The sequence below is a fragment of the Dreissena polymorpha genome, chromosome 14 (genome assembly GCF_020536995.1).
Source record: "Dreissena polymorpha isolate Duluth1 chromosome 14, UMN_Dpol_1.0, whole genome shotgun sequence".
Classification (NCBI taxonomy): domain Eukaryota; kingdom Metazoa; phylum Mollusca; class Bivalvia; order Myida; family Dreissenidae; genus Dreissena; species Dreissena polymorpha.
In genome coordinates, this window is record NC_068368.1 from 44,278,689 (window position 1) to 44,294,363 (window position 15,675).

Sequence of the window (15,675 nt, forward strand, 5' to 3'; positions counted from 1 at the left end):
TAAATATCCCCCGTATAGACTGCACAGATACACGTAAGGAGCACTTGGCTTTAAATGGCTCAAAATTAAACTGGTTAAGTATTAAGGTTCACCAAATACATATCATTTATTTCCTTGCTTTTTATGCTGTTCACTTGAGTAAATAAGCACTTCAGATAAACCAAACCGTTTATTTGATAAGCGACCTTTCGGATCATGGTTTATGAGGTCAGTATTTGCTTAATTATCTAACGTAAGATTAAGAAAAAAAACGGCTAATGTGTATCCATAAGACTGCATACTACGACTCTTGAAAATAAGTTTAAAGTGACATATTCACAGTGACGAATATACAAGTCAGGAAAATGATATGAGCCTTGCTCTGTGAAAACGGGGTTACATGCATGTGCGTAAAGTGTCGCCCCAGATTAGCCTGTGCAGTCCGCACATATTAATCAGGAACGACACTTTCCGCTTATATTTTTCCTGTAAAGAAAGGCTCTTCTTGACAAAATATAGTTAAGGCGGAAAGTGTCGTCCCTGATTAGCCTGTGCGGACTCTAGGAAAACGTATCTGAATGCACGTGGCTTAAGTGCCGTCCCACAATAGCCTATCCAGTTCGCGGACAAATAATGGTCGCAATTTTACACCTGATCTTGAATTTTCTTAAGTGGAAATTCTCTCTTAACAAAAATAAAACAACATGAAAGCAGACAGTTTCGTTCCTGAAAAGCTTGTGCTGACGTCATAAGCTAATCTGGGACGATACTTAACGCACGTGCATTTAGTCTGGTTTTCCAAGAGCGAGGCTCAAAAACAAACTCGGTCACATGTAAAATATAAAAAAATTATTAAAAGAATGCACATGATGGTATGAGAAAATTATGTGCTGATTCGTGAAATTCACTATTGAAATTGCTAATAAACAATTAAATGGGCAACAGCGCGATGTTTTGCGTAGCACTATCAATTTCATATAATTGGTGGTTTAATTATAAAATATATAATGTGTGCATTTCGATAATTAATTATAATTGTGAAGTATGGGGGTTTATAACTGCCAATAATATTGAAAGTGTTCACAGAAAATTTTGTAAAAGATTATAAAATGTAAAGATGTCAACTAATTCATTGTCATTATATGCGGAAGTTGGTCGTTTCCCTTTGATCATTGGACGTTATTTAAGAATTGTTAAATATTTTCTAAAATTATATGAAACAAAACAAAGTAACTGTATTCTACACACTGTTATAAATATGCAAAGATCAGCAATTGTTAAACGAAATAATAGAGTAAATTGGTAATCAAAAGTTCGCGATATACTTAACCAGTCAGGATTTGGAGATGTATGGTTATTCCCTGAATCTGTTAATATCGACAAATTCATCCCTTTAATAAAATAAGGTTGCGAGATCAGTATGTAACTGTATGGAGGATTAACATTGATTCGTCACCATCATTATATATGTATAAAAAATTAAAACCTACATTCGAAATGTCACCATATTTAGATTTAATTGAAAACAAAAACATAGAAGGATTATTGCCAAAATGCGCCTCTCATCCCATATATTGCTAATTGAAACGGGCAGACATAATAATATTGACAGGAACGAAAGAATATGCCCCATGTGTATCTGTAACGATATCGAAGATGAGTACCATTTCATACTGATATGTCCGCAATACCTAGAAGAAAGAATCAAATATATTCCAGAATTCTATTACAAGCGACCTAGTATGTTTAAATTTATGTAACTCCTAAATAGTAATAAGAAAACGACACTTAGAAAGTTAGCAATCTATTGTATAACGTGTTTCAAAAAAAGAGAAAACAATTTGTTTATTATCACATGATTTGTTAAGAAGTATTATAGCTTACACTAACTATTGAGTATCTTATGCTCGTAACATGTTGTTTAGTCATGTAGGTAACATGTAACTTTGTTGTTGTTGTTGTTGTTGTTTTATTCCATGTCACATTATAACTTGTAATAAGAGCACTCTCACTCTCCAGTGATAATTGATTTATTAATTGATGTATGTAATTTGACCATTATTATTATTTATATACAGCCCGCATGTCTGTAAAATTTTCATGTATTAGTATATGACGATAAGCTTGTTATGCTTAAGTAAAAATAAATATTCTGTTCTGTTCTGTTCTGTTCTGATAACAGCAGGTTAATGGTTCAAAGTTAAAACACCAGAAACAAACCATTTGATTATTTGTCGACAAACAACGCTGTTTCAATAGTTATGTTCCAATTCTGAACATTGCAATAAACTATTTATATTGTCTACCCAATAGTTCATATTGCTTATATATTAAGCATCACGTGATTGTTATTAATGTTTATTTAAAGTGTGTACTGTGAAAATATATAAGCCGCGTTTTGGGAAAACGGGGTTTAATACAAGTGTGTAGTAAAATGTAGTCCCCAATAAGCCTGTGCAGAAGGAAACGGCTAATCAGGAACGACAATTTTCAACTAAGCTGGATTTTCGCGGACTACTCAAGCTAAATCGGGACAAAACATTACGCACATGTATAAAGCCCATTTTCGCAGAACGAGGCTAATATGTTTTGAAACTGTTCGACCTGCAGCTTTAATCGATTTAAATAAAGTCTGATTCCGATTTATAAATGAAGCTCATAAGGTCTGCCCGTTTAGCCGGACCGAGCATGTCGAGAGGACGCGGCATAATCGCTTATCTGATGCGGAGCAGCTGATTGGCTGAGCTCATTGTCCCAGAGGCGCTTTTGGTCATGTAATCATAGGGTTTCTATAGGGTACATGGCAAACTACCACGACCGGTTGCAAACGGCCGATCTTTCTTTTTGAAATTGTAGATTGAATTTGTATAGCTATCTGTTTATTTCTTGTACCCATCGTTGGTTAATATCGAGTCAATCTCCTAGTATTGGGATAATTTAAAGTTTAAATATCTTTTGTTTCAATTGTTTGTCGAATGTTAACACGGTATTATATGAAATAGCAATGACTTGACTACAGAAAGAGGATATTTATATTAAGCGCTTATTGAAGAGTATGACTTTTACACATTAAACAATGTTATTAAAATAAATAGGAATACTATTGTAATAATATATATTTAAATTAAAACAACAGTTTTAATACCAGAAAGAGAGAGAAAGAGCAGTGAGTTCGGATATAAGTTTAAAATACACACTCACCCAGAAAGATGACGACAATAGCACACGATTGGCAATCAGTGCAGCGTGACGTCGCTGAAAAATTGAAGACCAAGCCTGCGGATGAAGTAAAAAAGAAAATCGTCATTCCGGATCCGGTTCCGGTCGGGAACCATCTGGCGCATTTTATCCGCTCCATCCACTGGAATTCCAAAGGAATGCTTCCGTCCACGGCCGGTTCCCAGCGCTCTTACGACAAGTACAACACGGTGACGCACTTGTCGTTCCAGGGCCCAGAACATTTCTACATCGCCCCCGGGGAGGCGGCTGGGGTAAGTAAAGCGTGATAAAACAGAGGGTGAGTGGATCATCAGTACACATGTTTGCGCATATATTCAATCACCGTTTTTGTAAGGAAGTCACCTACTATAATGTTGCGGGAGGTTTAACTTCAACCAAAGTCTCGGCAGGGCCGAGTGCTTCTATAACCTTTTTTCAAACCCGCGTGTACTACATTAAATGGGTATAATTCCTTTTAAAACAAAGCGTTCGGCACAATTATAGAACATAAATATATTGTAAAATGTGCATAAATAAAACGGTTTTTCTGTCTGGCCATTTATCAAGAATGGCGGTAGTATACTTCACAAATACTTACGCATCTGATATTATATGATCTACCTAAATAGAGGAAACAGAATAGTATGTGTACGAATGAGGACAGTGCGCCATTTTTTGTGGAAGTGTAATGTCAGACGCGATGTCTTCTATAAATGAAACAAAATGGACTAGCACGCGTACCAAAATTGAGGACGTACTATCCGTACAAGATATGATGTAACCTATGTTAAGTAAATATGTGCACATAAAACATAAGATTATTGCTGTTTCTCTAAACACTCGGAAATCACATAATCACACAATCAGGACCCACATGAAACATAGCTTTGCCACAGCATTATTGACAATTAGGTAATACGAATAGTAAAACCTGTATTCGTATGGTATATTGTTCTGTTAATATAACATATACTGGCAAATAATAGTATGAACCTACACGCAGTAACCGAAAGGGTTCATTAGTAAAATGGCCGATGTGCAACTTAAGATAGTAACGCATAAGAAAGGTTGGTATAACGAAAATACGATGAGATGGTGCATGTGCATGTTTAAGGCGATATAACGGTGTTTGAAACTCACTACGAATTGAGTGAATTGCAATCATTGCAGGTTATTTTGGACGGTTTGATAGTTGCTATTTCACAAAACATAATTGATAATATTTTTCCCCCAATAATTTGCTTGGCTGGCTTTTGCAAATATGGCAATAACTTTCCAATATTTGGTTACTCTTTTCGTTTTGAATTCATCAAATTCCTCATTGAAATTATCGCCGACAGAAGCAATTGTCATCATAATCACCATCGTCTCCGTCATAATCAATAGCATCTCCACCAATGCCGTCCGCATTTTGCTGCTACATATAACATCACATTTTATATGAAAATCCTCGGATAATCACCGGATACGTTGCCCGCATCATTATAAAAAGCATTATTCACACAAGTATCAACAAGTGCATGGGTAAACTGATATCAAGGTCCATAATTCTTATTTTGCAATCAGCCTTCTATGCCAATATTATATCACGAAGCAATCGTGCAGTATACAATCACCGCGTTTATGTATTAGTGTCAGAGTATTTTAGTTAAAATAAAATTGATGCGATCTGAAAAAACAGGGCTTAATGCATGTGCGTGAAGTGTCGTTTACAGGAAATCCGGTCTAGGACTACACATGCTTCTCTGGGAATACACTGTACACACGTGCATTCAGTCCTGTTTAACCCTTTCAGTGTGGGAACCGAATTTTGAAGGCCTTTGCAAACAGTTTGGATCCAGATGAGACGCCACAGAACGTGCTAATTTTAGAAATTCAGCAGACGACATTTTAGCAGACGACAAATTTCCCAGCATGCAAAGGTTTAATCCGGAGCTCGGCTGATATCTAAATAACACTTTTCTAAATACTTGTTCTGTCCTTGAGAGAACGCTGAATAGTACATCATGGTTTTTATATCCTTTCGATCTATAGTCCTTCAGAACTGCATAAGCTGCCCACTTTTACTTATAAAATGAATTTTTCATCATCTACAGGCTTTTACATAATGCTTTTTGATAGTAAAATTTCGTTCAATGTTATTAATATGTCGTATAATTTTAACTTTTATATTACTACGTTGCTCAAAATATAAAATACACGTTAGTATACACATTTTCTCAATTATAGCTTAAAGACAGCAACATCAGCTCTACGTAATCAAATAACATACATTCATCCCTCGAATTTAAGACAAAGTTTGAATAATATGTAAGCAAATTATGGAACTATCTTTTAACTGTGTTAGTAACTTACCTACCGAGTAAACTATTAGTATTTAGCCAGTTCCGATAACCTTTAGCCCGTAACGCTTAAGAACAATAAAAGTATATTTTGCAGATTAGCGATTTCGCTCCAGATTTACTTCTTAAGAACGATTAATCTATTGTCTATAAGCCAATGAGTACATGTGCTATTGAATTGTTAATAACAGCGGCCGGGGAAAGTTGCGTTTTAATACCAAGTGTTTAGAGCATGCATGGAAACCGCGCGGTTTTGGTCTCCACATTTGTCAAGTACAATGCTTGATAGATAACGGACTTAACGGCTGTGGAAGTGAAGATGAACTAGGGGCGAAGGTTATCCATTTGAATGACGTTTGTGGAATCTCCGCTGGCATAAGTCGATATGTGCATGCGAAATTGAAAGAATTATGTTCGTTTTCTAATATAAAGTGCGGCATCGCGAGAGAAACTGACGTTCTATAACAGACAGTGGCATTTTTAGCGGACATTGTGTTTTCGATTTGGTCCCGGAAATAAGTCGTTCAGACATTTTGGATTTGTATCAAAATCGTTATTAAATATCGTGTTAATTCGTGTTCTTTATTACGATGGTGCTTCCGTACGAATTGCGCGATCCAGACTGGGAGCCGAAGATTCCTAAGTTTCCGCCTGTGTCTCCGCCCATTTACATGGTAATGTTCACGTTGTCATTCGAAATTCGTTGTTGTAGATACTCGCGAACACTCGAATTTTCGCCGACCTTTATGTTAATATTTCAGGCGACGATCTCTAGATTTATTCCATTAAACTTGATAATTAACACGAACAAGTGTAGTCTTTTTTATAAATTGAGTATTAGAGAATACACATTGAATTCTGTATTTATTTGAGTACGTAAACGCTTGCAGATAAAGTGCGATGTGTTTTCAATGTTTCGACGAATGCATACGCAAAGGTCGACCATGTCCCGGAAGTTCCGTAATGCGCGGCTATGCAGCTTATCATGCTTTATATAAGAACTTGATTCCAGTTAAGTCGAGACGGAAATTACCTTGCTTTTGTTTAAGTATAATGCAAACTTCCCCAATTATTGCATGGATTTTAACAGATTCTTGTAATTTCGTGTTCTTTCCTGAAAAACGGATAATAATACAGAAACGTGCGTATTTTAAGCATGGGAAACAATTACAGACAAGCATGTTTATGAATTGTTTTTAAACAATAATATGTATTTTAATTTTGAAATTAAATAAAACAACACCATACGTGATTGATATGCAAAAAGATATTTAAAAAAAAACACAACAGACAATCCATCGCTCAATTTAATTTCATCGATTTGCATTTATAAATAAAATTAAGGACGCACACACACACCCCTTCCCTCCCTCTTAATTACTGTCTGAACTGTGGCTAGCGTAACGCGCAAAAAAATAAAGATCAAAGCATTAACAGATTAACCACTGATTAACGCTAGCGAGTCGATAATTGATCCATAGACATAGTAATATTATCCATGTACATGCGCGCCAAACGTTTATCGTATTGTGTTTAGTAAAATATATCAAATGTATCTGTAGTTTACACTGTTGAATAATATGTATCAAATGTTTCACAGATATTCTTACGATTGTTAGTGGAGAAGAATGTAAGGTCGATTGATTTACAACCATTCATTTTTTACTTTACGTGAAACGACCCATTATTGACACCACCAAACGGCTTGATACGTGCTCCTTTATAATAATTCACACGCCCCACTGGTCTTAAAATAAAACAAGGAATAAAAAACTGAACGCATTTTTACAACATGTATTTATCTTACTTTGATTTCAAATTATGGTTTCAAGGTCAGTACAAAGCGACTTGTATTTTTTCTATTTTATGTCGTATTCACCACTTAGACAACCTGTTCACATTTTTCTACTTCGATTAAAGAGATATGACACGTGCATGATTTTAGTTACGTATGAGTCGTGTTCTGAGAAAACTGGGCATAATGAATGTGTGCAAAGTGTCGTCCCAGATTAGCCTGTGCAGTCCACACAGGCTAATCAGGGATGACACTTTCCGCTTTTATGACATTTTTCGTTTAAATGAAGTCTCTTCTAAGCAAAAATCCAATTAAGGCGGAAAGTGTCGTCCCTGATTAGCCTGAGCTAACTCTACAGGCTAATCTGGGACGACACTTTACGCACATGCATTATGCACAGTTTTCTCAGAACAAGACTCATATAATCTAAAGAAACGACGACTCAGTATCTCGCTTTCAGAACGTTTTACAAAACTGTTATGAGAGCACTTACACCTGGAAAAGACTAAGTTGGTCCTAATATACAAGCAACTTCAACGAAACATAAAAGCAAGATTTTGCACAGAGAGACTGTCGTAACCATAACTTATCATAAAGAGCATTACAAGTCGCATTGACATGCTGATACAATGAGTGATGAATTCTATGCTTTATATAAGCAATCATCGTAGTATCACAAAATATAACGACAGCAACAGAACTCTCCAAATAATTAAATCGTTTCGCGTTGCAGCGCTTTATAATATTCAGGTATTTAAATCGTCAAAAGATGAACATAATGGATATTTGAGAGCATGGTAAATTATTTATTTATGGTAAATGTTAGTATTACTGTTTCCTCACAATGTTTGTGACTACAACGAAAATTTGCGAATCTGAAACAATTGTATTTTAATAGGTCAATTTACCAAAACGTGAAAAGGCCCCTTTAAGACTGTGCAAACGGAAAGAAAAATCAAACACATGAGCAACTTTCAAACGTCAACGCTGTTATCGTGGCTAACTCTTTCATGATCATGATTGGTACCAACAGCATGAGCAGAAGCAGTAGCTAAAGCATCACAGTGATTATCGTCATAATCATCATCACCACCATCATCAGCATTACTATCATCGTCGTCGCCGTGATTGTCATTATTATCAATACCGTCGTTGTTATGAGGTTTTGGTATAAATTTTTAAGTAAGCGAAAAAATGCTTTTAAGTGGTTGATAATGTAAGAAAGGAGTTTATTACGGTTATACTTTTGTGATTTACAATAATCAACAAGTTTGATTTAATAGCTTAACTGAAGCTTCAAATTGATATTTGAACTTCTTAATCGGAAAAAAATAACTAATTTCTATTGAAAGGAATAAGTAAAACAACTACTGGTTTAATTTGATGCCAACTTACCTTATGTACCAGTAAAGTGTAATGTAGTTTTGACATAGTCGTCAATTAAACTCAAGTTGTTTAAGCCGCATTTATTTCGAGAAATCAATAAAGCATTTATTGGCTGTATTATAAAAGACGGCAATGGCAATTTGTCACTCTGCCATGTTTATGTATAGCACAAAACAATTTGCCATTTGACTCTGAATAGACGGAATCGGGTATTTTAATATATTGCTCATTTAAAAGATAAATGAAATCAAGGCCAAATAGGTAAATGTTGGGTTATGATCTTCATAGGCAGTTTCTAGTGCCAAATTTCATTACGTGTACTGTTTATTACGAGCCTATTGGAGACTCAGTTGGAAATAAATTATGAAAGGCTAGTATTTCCATACAGTTGACACAATATAAATATGTATGATCTTGTTTAAAGCTGTTGTTATCTTTTACAAGAACTATATGTAAATATCGGTGATTGTTTAATCACATGTTTGAGGCGAACCTGAGAAATATAGGGGCGCGTGACGAGCACTATACTACAAGACTATTCGTTATCAAATAATATATTGTTATATATTAATATACAGCTGTTTAACAAAAACAACCTGCATACATTTAATAAATGACATGTTGTAGTTTCTAACCGATACCTGAGGTACGTCTTCAAAAATTCACGAAAGCTTATCGACGATATAAATAGTGCGTAAAACCACCGTGAAAGTATTCATGCTGTGACAGCTGAGAAAAAACGGACTTAACAAAGAAATGTATGTCCGGAGTTTTGCAATTTTTTAATTTATTTCAAAGGAAGGAAAGTATATAACAGATAAAACATTCAGGAAAGTTCAGTTTTAAACAGATAACAACAGCTTTTAATATCTTGTTATTGAATTTACTTGTTTTGACTTTTCAAAACTATGCATTATAATTTTATCAATACAAATGAAAACCTTAATTTGACTTATGCGCGTCGTATTCGTTGCTTGGTAGCAGTTTTATACCTCTCTTTTCGAACCACTCGGTCACTCCAAGGGACGAACCATGTGTCGTGAGAGGCTTATCAATCACCATGAACACTGGAGTATTAATTCGAGACGAGTGCATTCTAATAGTAGCACATTCAACCACCGTTAACAAATGCATACTTTCACCGATGAAAACACGTTTACTAAAATGGACATGGTAAATTTACATGTATTATTCTGACCGTTCATTTGTCGGCTCTTTACTCGACTCCTGCAATTCCATGCACTCAGCCGATAACTGACTGTTTGCTCATTATTGACCTGACTGGGTGATCGAGAAACGCTGAATAGAAATGTAATCAAACTCTTCGATATATCGATAATGTATTGAGATTCGGACTAGTTTCCAGTATTGCATTTTGGTATTAAGCCATTACGTGTGTATGTTGTGTTTTCGGACTAGAAAGCCGGGCCAATTGTAATTATGGTAAATGCTTTTTTGGTTCGAAACCTGTATTCATGAAGCCATTATTACATCACCAATATCAGTATCATTTTCATCCTATTGTTTCTTCTTCATTATAATCACCATCGGCGTTATGACCATTTCCTTAGTTACCACCGACATAACAACCGTCAGGATTAATATCATAAATATGATCCACGTCTTTTTCGTCTTCTTCCTCATAATCATTCGCATCATCATAATTAAAACGGCATTCTCAATGAAGCTCTTTATCATCGTAGTAGCAGAAGTAATTTTGAAGCCGTAAATTAACTATGACAACGCTATTCGGCTACATTGTTTTAATAAAAGCTGGTATGTGTTTTAATTTTGAAAATATTTAATTCAAAGAGTGCGGTTGATAAGGAATAGCAGTTTAACGTTTAACCAAAAGAGGCTTGTAACAAAAAGTAAAAAAAATAAACGTTGTTAACAATGATATTAAGTAAATCGTTGCAAAAGTGCAACTGCAATTTCAACAACAATCTTAATTACATGTATTTAGGAATTAAAATAGAGGTAAAATAGGAGATAAAGATAATAAATTGAAAAAAGATGTTTAACCTAAAACCGCTCTATACAGTAGCAGTAGACATATTATAGAAGAAGTCGTATTGGTTTAAGTATTTATATTGTCTGTTATTCAAATGAACATCGGCAAAAATAGTGTCTTACCAATAATCCGTTTATGCCTCGCGTCTGGAAAAAAGGCCTTGGCAAACAGCGTAGACCCAGATGAGACGCCGCTTGATGCGGCGTCCCATCAGGGTCTACGCTGTTTGCTTAAAGGAATTTCTGTAAAAAATGAATATACTAGACATCCCTAATTTTGGAAATAAATTGATCCAAATTAGAAGGATGGGGGAGTCCAGTAGGCATAAATGGGTTAATCCGAACTGACTTCATTTAATGCAAGCACACTGTGTTTAAGCGTTTCGCTTTTCACTTTTTACACGAGAACGTTTTGTTCTGATGACAATACGGGGATTAATGTAATATTATTCTAAAAAAATGTTATCCTCAAATCCCGGGCATTGTGTCGATTAATCCTCCAATAATATCGTATTTAATTTAGGAAATTGTTTGCAAACACGTTGAATCCGCCGTAGCGACAATATTGAGATACTTTAATTTGGTCCCGGTTAGCCCTGACAGCAAGAGAATATAAGACCGAGACGTAAATGGTTTCGCAATTTGCAACAGATTGTTCGTGATACAAGTTTAACGAGGGATATTATTTGTGTTGAATTTGGAATACACGGACATTCTGTAAGAAAAAGGTGAAATAATGTTTTAACGTATAGGCATTGTTCTGTCTTCTTTTCATAATATTGTCTAGTTATAACTTCTGTGAGAATATATTGTGCATGTAATAAAAACCGTATCATTGTATTGTACAGTTATTTTTTACGAAACATGTCAAAATGTTAGGTGACTATTGCATATTTTCTTTCATGCTTTTTTTCGGGCGCAATATGTGTACGTATTGCAATCGTTTGCTTTAATAGTTTTATCATATTGGTTTTGTGTTTTAATATTAAGCAATAAATTAATTTCTCAATATAAACTGCTTGGTATTACTGAACTGATCAGCAGATGAAAATGTATCCCACAATTAATCGTGTCATTATTTCATAGTTATTCCGTGCGTTGTATTCCTACTATCTATTAATAAACTCTGGACAATTGACTCTAAATGATAACTCATGAATTTGAAACTGCATAACTGTACATGGTTTAAGATGGTCGTTTCCATACTAAAAACGCTGCTGTTTTACAAAATGTTTAAGCTCACTTGTTAATTGTGATATTTAAACACGATTGAAATACATGCAAAGGTACACATTATAGTATGTCTTTGTTTCAATTTCAGGGGTTTGAACGGAAAAAGGAGAAAATTGAAGACATTATGTTGACTCCACGTAATCAGGTAAGAAATAGTTTAGTTATTTAGACGATTTAGCCACACACTTGTTTTCCCTTCCGCATGATTGACTTAGAAAAATTAAAACATCCGAACCAAGCACCGAGACAACACTATGATAATTAAGCCGCGTCATGCGAACATGGTTCTTATGTCATATGCGACCAGCGTACCACCAGACAAGCCTATGCATCCGCGCGGACTGATGCGGAGCTACCCTGGCCGCTTTAACCCATTCATGCCTAGCGTCCTGACAAAAAATATTGATTAATTGATCATAAAATTACTAAGTGTTTCAAGTGACATACGCGTTTAGAAATTAACCGTGTAATTGGTTGCACTTTAAAACATTAAAACATATTACCTCGTAACGGAGCAGACATACTTAATGCGTCTGTCAATATAAAGATTGTTCAAACGGAATAATGAAACAGAGAACGGGTTATTTTATTCCAAATCACGCCAATTCGTACACTGAAGAATCAAGTACATTGTGTATAAAAGAAAGTCCCATTATATGAGTAGAATATCGGCTTGATGAAAGGTTTAAATTCAAATACAAACAGATAGAACCGATAAGCTTAAAGGGATAGACGTAATTGGGAATGGCGGATAGTTACGATCTTTCAGTGTGTTGAAAGCAAAAATTCTTAAAGACATAATTCAAACAATCTGAATGTCTGACGGCCTAACGATCGGATGAACTAACGAGTTAACGCACAAACGATCGAACGGACGGAATGACAGACAGTCAGATCGACAGACAGACAGACGTTTGGAGATACAGACAGAAAGACCGAAAGAAAATCAACTGACAGATGACGGACGGACAGACGGACTGGCACACAAACACAATAAGGCTTACAGATCTCCCGTGCACGCAAAGAGATAAACCTAGATTCTAGAGAGACAGACACATATTTAACAAAAGTTAGTTTGCCTTTAATGCAAGGTCGGTGAAGGTAAACCTATACGATAATTATTGAAACTGGAGATTGCCCTTGTACCAACAATAGCAGTATGTAGCTGTAAACCCTACTATGCATAAACAGTAGCACTTAAGAGTTTTCGGGATTATCATATAAACAAACGTTTTCCATTAAGACACTAACTTGATCAGGTGGTTATCTCAATCCATCATAAAACTATTTAAACGTGTCGTACAAAAACACTCACTGATAATGAAGTGAGCTCTGAAATATATCCGTTCAACATTGGATTATTTGACCTGTTAAATGGTGAGCCTATCAACAATGAGGGACGTGCAAGTATTTGAAGAGTTTTATGAACTCCGGGGCTTGACCCCTCGGACATCAGTAAGTAAAATATATATTCTTGTTTAATGTACAGTTGTGTATTCATTTGCACATATCGGGGTACTGTAATCAAATGTGGTGGGTGTAAACTGTTTGAAACTAACAAGGAAAGAGAGCTGGACACGACTGTGTCTTAATAACCGTAAAGCTTTCCACGACATTTCACTGCTTAATAATTTTACATTTTGGAAAGTATATTTCATTAAAAGCAAAAAGCGTGAAGTGGAAGTTCAAAAATCGCTCGATATAAAAGGGCCAGCTTAGACGCATGCATTGTGTATATTGAGATCTGTTGTTAAAACTTAGGGAAAGGATTTTTTACTTTTGTATTACAGTTGTTATCAATGTTTTGATTTATATTTTATTTATGTCATTACTAATCGTCTACTTGGGTATAATTCACTGTTTTAAAATTGTTTAAAGTAGTGTTATATCTTCCCCACGACAAACAAGCATTTAATTCAGTTAAACAAGTCTTGAAATGTACTCAATATCTTAATATGTTAGCGAGGTTATCATAATTCAAAACATAACATAACGCGTTTCACAACGATTCATATTGCAGTTATCAGCAATACTTAATCTTGTGGTATTGAATTCACTTAACCATGCTTTAGCCTTTTTTAAAACTAACTATATTGCTTAATTCAAATTTCACACCACATGTTTATTCTTAAATCAATATGACACATTTTCGTTTAACGGTAGATATGAGGATAAGATGGAAAACAAAATTAGATTCAACGAACACGTTTTAAGAATGTCATGTAATGTTTGTATCATATTAGCCGAGTCTTGCGAACATGTGCATTCTGTCATATGTAGCAAAGGGAGCTCCAGACCACCCTGCGTATCCGCTAAGTCTTCTTATGAGGTAAACTTTCCGCTGTAGTCTTTCAAGGTTTCGTGGTCTCATAAACGGAAAGGTTAGCACAGGACCGAACATCGTTATTGTGCAGTGTATACTGGTGTTGCGCTGGTCGTATTTGGCATATACAATACTTTGGATTGTTGGTGGTTCGTCTTGTCAACATATGCGAATTCAGAAAAACACTAGATAAATAAACGACTTTACTTGACCTTTGTTATTATTTGATTTCAAATATCATTTATAATAAGAATTAGATTTATATGCAACGTGCTTGGATTTCTATAAAAATATCAGTATAAAGCGTTATGTGCAAACTGTCCCTAGGAACTTGACAATTCGGTAAAAAAAAAGAGAAAACACAATATTTGAATCAGCACTTTTCATGCAATCATACATCTATTGCTGTTAAAATTCACATGTTTCGCATAATTTATTTTATCAGCAATACTTCGGATTTAGCATTCAGTTAAACGAAATCTCCAACACGCAATCTGCATTTTCACGTGATAGTACGTTTCGTCACGTATCGTAAGCTTGACATTTCTGATGTGCGTTAATATCTAGCCTCACACGTTCCGTTCCATATTAAGTTTTGAAAGTGTAATCATCAAATCATTGATGGAATTTATAATATAAGTTTCTTTGTATTCAAGTTGCACGTTACAGTAATCTAACTATCCATAACTCTTTCAGCGCTGGAACCGGATTTTGAAGGCCTTTGCAAACAGTTTGAATCCAGATGAGACGCCACAAAACGTGGCGTCTCATCAGGATCCAAACTGTTTGATATTCTGATAGTATTCTTTGAAAAAAAAATCCAAGAAAATGCTAATTTTAGAAATTCAGCAGACGACATTTTAGTAGACGACAAATTTCCCAGCATGCAAAGGGTTAAATAACATTTCTCAATATCAGTTGAGCAGTACAACTGCAAATGTCAATTTCAAAACTAATAGCCCATAACAAGGAATTAATTTTAAAATTGTATGGGAAATCAATACACCAGCTTAAAGCCTATTATTAATTTTCGATCAAACACTGCATTCTTTCAATAGGCGGGTTGTTAAGCGTTGTGTTTCCAAAAGATTTAAATCCATTAAATACATATCGGAATCAAATATGTCGGTGACAGGCAAACAGCTGGGTGCTTAATTGAGAATACTTGATAAAGAAATGATTTATTTGCATATGTTAACTTTAATATATTTTCTTTTTTATCAATCTGAAACGTCGTGGTATAGTGTATTTGACGGTAGTGGGCTCTTAAAATGATTATTCGTCAGTCTAATTCGATTTCCACTTCGTATTTGTAAAGAATGTCACCGTGTACTAATGAGTTAATTCAATAGACAAATAATAGTATCAGTTGATCCTTAAATTAT

At 35.0% G+C, this 15,675-nt stretch overlaps 1 protein-coding gene across 5 annotated transcripts in view; it reads left to right on the forward strand.

Moving 5' to 3' along the window:
• Positions 1-2,693: 2,693 nt before the first annotated feature.
• Positions 2,694-15,675, forward strand: part of LOC127857787 (CREB-binding protein-like) — a 37,924-nt gene continuing 24,942 nt past the window's right edge. Inside the window, exons 1-2 of one of the 5 annotated variants that reach the window (XM_052394450.1) lie at positions 2,694-3,470; positions 12,056-12,112. In XM_052394450.1, coding sequence (XP_052250410.1) covers positions 3,189-3,470; positions 12,056-12,112 — 339 coding nt within the window. In that variant the 5' untranslated portion in view covers positions 2,694-3,188. Of the gene's footprint in view, positions 3,471-5,901; positions 6,215-12,055; positions 12,113-13,096; positions 13,423-15,675 lie in introns of those variants that run through there. The other 4 variants (XM_052394448.1, XM_052394449.1, XM_052394451.1 and 1 more) reach the window with 4 other exon arrangements.